At 41.8% G+C, this 5,850-nt stretch overlaps 1 protein-coding gene across 1 annotated transcript; it reads right to left on the bottom strand.

Annotated features, from left to right (window-relative positions):
• Positions 1 to 566: 566 nt before the first annotated feature.
• Positions 567 to 5,793, bottom strand: LOC104535020 (deoxycytidine kinase-like). Its single transcript, XM_010191111.1, has 7 exons — positions 5,700 to 5,793; positions 5,371 to 5,486; positions 4,775 to 4,968; positions 4,359 to 4,506; positions 3,740 to 3,855; positions 2,115 to 2,214; positions 567 to 590 (listed from the first exon to the last, which is right to left on the bottom strand). The coding sequence occupies exons 1-7, from the start codon at positions 5,791 to 5,793 to the stop codon at positions 567 to 569; spliced, it is 792 nt and encodes a 263-aa protein (XP_010189413.1).
• Positions 5,794 to 5,850: the final 57 nt, after the last annotated feature.

The following is a 5,850-nucleotide window of genomic DNA, read 5'->3' as shown; positions in this document are numbered from 1 at the left end:
ACTGTGTTTTGGGTGGAGAGGGGGGAATCTGTAAACAAGATATCCTGAAATTACAGTTTATTGCAGGTGTAACCCTTGCGGCTACAGTAACGTCCAGCCTTAAGTAGCATAAATCCTGTGAAAACAGCCACTCAATAAAACAGAAGTTGAAAGTAAAAGGTTTCTGGACGCCATAACAGTCTTGTCTTAAAATGGTGAACTGTGCCAGTTATTGCAAAACAACCCTGCCCCAGCGGCTGCTATCTCTGTTTACTGGGTTGTCAGCCCCGATAACGAGTTAACTCTTTGTTGTTCAAGCCACTTATTAGTCAGTTTAAAAATCTTTATTAAAGCAACAGAAAATATACACAAAATACATTATCAAAGCACCCAGTATTTGTTTGGTTTAACTATACAGAAGATTACACCAAAACCCACACAGGTCGGACAAGCAAAAAACACCAAAACATATTTTGCTCTTCAGTCTTGCCGTAACAAGCTATACGGGTTCAGTTAAACTGCCTCAGAACACACTGTTAGGTTTAACTCTCGAACTTCAGGGACTTGTCATTCAAATTTTCATGTTCCTAGGAAGTCAGAAAAGATTTGACCTGTGAAAACAAGAAGCACATACATTATGCATAAAACTAAAAGCCAAATTGGGCTTTTCCCTTTCTTTTATGGGGAACAAATAATTTGTGACTGTACAGTCTCCAGTGCTGTTCTGCCTCTACATACAATTCATGACCTGGGATGCTTTCAGTAGAGCAGATGGCTGTTAACCCAAGATTTTTAAGTGCTGGGCAGAATTAAGTAACTTAATTACTCAAAAATTGCAAGTACTTATGAAAGGTAGCTTCTGGAATGCTTTAGAAAATACTCATTAAAGAAAAACAAATTTATCTTCATGAGGGTAGCCCTTTCCTAGGAAGAAAGGGATTGTCTGAGAACTAAGCCAAAGATCTGATAGCCCTTTGAGCGTGGTGCAGTACCCCCTACCCAAAGCTGAAAGCTGAGCTGACTTTTTTCTCCTGGATGGTGAAGGGAGTTTGGTGGAGACAACACTGGGGGCCCTTTAGTGGGGCAAGTTCAAAGCAAGCATGTACAGGTGTAGTCTGGTTCATAATGCCAAGCTGCTCACTGCTGGTTTCCATGAGGATATAAGTTAACAACAAATATCTCCAGAACTGAACATGTGCTCCCCTCCCTAGCTTGTGTAGAACTATTTAACTGAGAGAACTGGGCTTGGCTTGAAGGAGTCATTCTTTAGTAATCTCAAACTGATGACCCAGAACAAGATGAAGAAAATGGTTTGAGGGGAGAGTACTTTTCCATCTTATAAGAATAGTCTGGTTGTGGCAGTGGGGGAAAGAAAGGTTTAAGTGTGTAGCATTACTTGTTTTACTTACTGGGGCAACTCTGGAAGGCTGGGGATAAGCCCCATCCATTTAAGTATTAGGTTTTTGGGTGTTTTTTGTTCATTTTTGTGAACTGGGCACACAGCATGTGGCTGCAGCACAAGGGTTTCTTTGGGCATTTACTTCCTAACTTTGCCTTTCCTTGGAATTAGCAACCACCACTTTGACTCAAGTGACCTATTTATTATCACCTTGTTTCCTCAAATGGCTGTTGCCTCTCCCTCCCAGCTCTAGTTGTGTCACTTTGTGCATTTAGAACTATGTACAAGGTTCAGTCATCTCTGTGTTTGTCAGGTGTGTTGTGCTCTGCCCAGGAAGGGGGCATAAGTAGTTCTGAGCTGACACTAGGATTTTTCTGAAGACAACGCAGCTGATGTGAACTGTTCAGTGCCCAGCAGGGCTGTGCAGAGTAGTCTGCTCTAGCTGCTGTGTACTGGCATGGGCACAATTGCCTCTCTTAAAAACCACCTAGTTTTCCCTTGAATTGTGATGATAATGAGGGGGGATTAAATGATTTTGTGAAGGAAAGCAAAAAGCCTTTTCTGCAGTCAGGCATCTTCTTAAGTCTGTATGAAGGAGACTGACCATACTGGCCCCAAATAGCTACTTAATAACTGCTAAATTCTGAGTTGATACTACTTTTAAGAATGTGAATGTGTAACTTACAGCTATTACTGCAGAGGAAAAGCAGACAAAAGGAAACTATTTAATACTTACGTTATCAATCAGGTATTCCTGTTTAATCTTATCATTCTGAAAGTCTTCATTAACATCCAAAACTAGAATGGGAATTTCTTTAAGGTTCTCAAAGTCAACTCTGTTAAGTAGAAGAACACCATGCTAGTAAAAAAGGTATGAAGTACTATGTATGAAACAACTTAGCTCTTCCAGCTGCTTTCCAAGTCATCCTAAAGATGCAGCATTACTCAGATTACCACATGCACCTGAGATGTTAATGCTGATGCCCATGAAGCCCAAGTCAAGTCTGTCCTTAGTTGGTCTTGTATAACCCAGTTGACATTGTATCACCATAACTTTAATGTATTTCACAATTCTGGCCTTCTAATATGTATTTTTGTTGTACAAGCAGGAGGGGAAGGTAATTTGCCCCTTGCTCTTCATTCTTTTTGGTAGGGAATCAATTATCAGGAATGTGATTTTTAGTAAGAGGTAGTATTTAAAAAAAATACTACTTGCCCTCTGTCTCCCCCACCCCTTTGTAGTTAACTGCTAATCCATTTACTAAGATGCAGTTTTAAAGCTTCCTTTGGTGGGGATGACCTCTTTAACAGGTTATAAGACTGGTATTTAAAATGGCTCAGAGATAAGCAAGACCATATTGGCTACAGGTTAGGAATAGACAAGAAAAGTAGTTGTGTGACTGGAGGTATTGTTCTCTTGAAGCAATAATTCTCTCTTATGTGTGAAAAGCATTTCTAAATGCAGTAAGTGTGCTGAACAACATTCTAACTTGTTTGCAGACTTAAACATTCTTATGAAAAATACAGGAAATGCTTGCTCATAAGTTTGGAATGAGTACACAGTGTAAACATTCCCTAAATTCCCAAATATTCAGTGCCTTCTGTCTCCTCAGCATTTGGATCATTCTACATGAAACTTAAGAAAGATGTTACTGATAATGTACTTTTCCTGGAATTGTTATGCTTCCCATTTGGTAGAGTATTTCAGGCTCCCCTAGGGGATAATCTAAAGTTGCTTTCACATTTAGAGATCACTTACATGGGAAGGAAGTTAGAGGGTGAAGGTATACAGACATCACTTAGCCACTGAATGCGTTTCTTGTGTGTAGTAGTACCTGCCAAAAGCCTGATTATTGTTTATTTTGAATCTGGGATTAATATTTAAGCCTTGTTGAAATAGTCATCCTAACTTAAGGGTAGCTGGGACCTTGCCTGCCCTTACATTGGAACTGGAAGCTGCTTATTAGGTAACTTCTGTGGTTGGCTACCCAAACACCATCTTAACTCTGTCCTATTCCTCTGTGATTTCAGTTAACAAAATTCATATCCTTGCTAGAGTTAAAGCTACAGTTTTCTAGTTGAAGATAATGTTTAACAAAGGCTTTAAATGAGATGAAGTTCCATCTCTTGGCAGTTTTTACTCCCCTGCCAGCACCAACATATGACCTTCCCTCTGTATATAACCTAGACTAATCATCTCTGTGCCAAGAAACCTGGAGCAAGTCTAAAGATAAATCCTTCCAACTGTGCCTGAGTGAAGCTAAACTTAAACCTTAGTTTTATCCCCAGTCAACTTTAGCCTAAGGTAGAGAAGAGTCTTGCTTGTAAGTTGAAACTTGCTTGCAAAAAATTGTTCCATACCTTACAGTCCTCTCATGAAGCCAGGTTTCGTGTTTATAGTGGATGTTTTCCAAATACTCAAGCTCAATTCCTTGCTCCTCTTTTCTTCCCCTCAACTGTAGCCTTTCCATGCATTTCTTGAGGGGGGGAGGGGGTGAATAAAAATACAAGCCTGGTCATTAATCATGTGTGGAAGGGTAAGTCAGCTATAAACAGATCAAGTGGTCCTTAAATCAGAAGGACTAATGCTAGACATTAGCGTTAACTTTAATTGCATAACTTAAAAAAAAGCCCCAAACTTGAGCCACTTTAGCTACATGTCACTAGTTCTTACTAAAAGATTATCTTCTGTTCAGGATTGTATGAGAAGGGAAGTGAAACTTGATTCATAAAATTGAATTTCAGGTGTGGATCCTTAATCTGAGTGGTAGATGCTACTGACTGTAGCATTTGCTACCATCAGAAGGGGGAGTTTTTAATTTGGTCTCTAAAATCTGACTTTGATAGGCTTCCCATGACCTTTGGGGTGGGGGGAGCCAATTCAGTGTTAGTCACTGAAGTATTCCATCATGATTGCTTAGGTTTCTGTACCCTCTTAAGCTTTTTGGAGCTCAAGTATTTTCATTCTTAGTGAACATACCTGAGGTGTGGTTCTTAGGTAGATCATGCCATCCAGTTCTATCTCTGATTCAAACTGACTCAAAAACCATGTGTGCCAGTCCTGATAAATAGCCCACTCTGTCTCATTAATGTTTCCAGACTCGAACAGGTTAGAAGCAAATACATATCTGCAAAGAAAGACGTAGTCTTGTGCCAGGAATGACCAAAGCAAAGTACTAAAACAGTCTCACTAAAATCAGATCATGGTACTGAAAAAACAGCTGCCCACTCTTAATCCATAAGGTACTCTTAGTGCCATCCAGCTCTCACCTGTTGAATTTTGAACCTGCTTCTTGCAATACTAGTTTAATATCAGGTGTCCCTGGCTCCATGTCTTTGAGCATAAAGACCTGGAGCTTTCAGTCTGAACTCTTGTTGCACTGTGAGAGTACTTACCTGTCACTGTATACAGATCTCTCAAAAAATTGCACTGGGTGTTCTGCTTCCTGTAGCTTGGCCGAGATGGGTTTCAGTTGTGCTTTTACTCGACTCAAGCAAGCGTAAGTCTGAAATGTGTAAGCCCATCTGGTGGGTTTATCATACAGCATTTCAAGTAGATTTCCTCCACTCTTCTGAGATGTTGAAAGTTCCTAGGGGACAAAAGAGAAAACTTAATACCAGCATATTTGCAGGATTTTATGCCTTAATCCAGAATTCTGATATGTTGAAGTAAGAATTCATAGCCTTGTTTTTTTTTTTAATGCTTAGGCATAAAGAGATGTTTCTTGTTTTCTATTTCTTTAGAATAGGTTGATCACAGAGTTTGATGTTTTTTGTGTTCTTGTGGAGTACGAGTGGTTATTTGGAGTATGCATTCAGTGGTATCTTCCTAAGTAGCCCTTACAATTTCTGATTATTTGACCCACTGATGTGATAGTGGGGATGCCCCTGGATGCTCTAGACTCAGCATAGCTGAATTTTGGCATGGCTCCCTGGCCAGTCACCGCAGGTTCTTCTGTGCCCCATGTCCCCCTGAAGCCAGCACACCTTACCTTGCATTCTTCTTCAGCTGTCTGGATGTTACACCACTTGGCGATGGGCTCAGGGATGATCTCCCACTCATCACTGTGTTTCTCTAGTAGCCTGACAAATGTTGACTTCCCTGCAGCTGGAGAAGACTTGAAAAGCTCACTGAGGGTTGTGGGTTAGACTGGTTTTACTGATATGCAGGGACAGTTGTGAGGTTTCTTGAGGAGACTCCAGGCAGTGTTGCTGAGGTGCAGAGCTGCACAGGGCCCCGGGCAGGCTTTGGGCTGCAGGGTGAAGGGCTGGGGCGGGGTGCTGCGTGCGCGGTGCTAGTTTACACGGCGAGAAAACAGACCTGTCTCCAGCGCCAGAAGGCCGTGCCGAGGCTGGGCAGCGATAAGGAGCCGGCGAGGCCGCGGCCGTGCTCCCTGCGAAGGCTGCGCCTCCATTTTAGGAGCTGGCTGAGGCGGGGGCGGGGCCTGGCGCGGCCTTGTCTGGGAGGGCGG

Source organism: Mesitornis unicolor, unplaced genomic scaffold (assembly GCF_000695765.1).
Source record: "Mesitornis unicolor isolate BGI_N332 unplaced genomic scaffold, ASM69576v1 Scaffold40118, whole genome shotgun sequence".
Taxonomy (NCBI): Eukaryota; Metazoa; Chordata; class Aves; order Mesitornithiformes; family Mesitornithidae; genus Mesitornis; species Mesitornis unicolor.
This window is presented reverse-complemented; position numbering and strand designations above follow the sequence as displayed.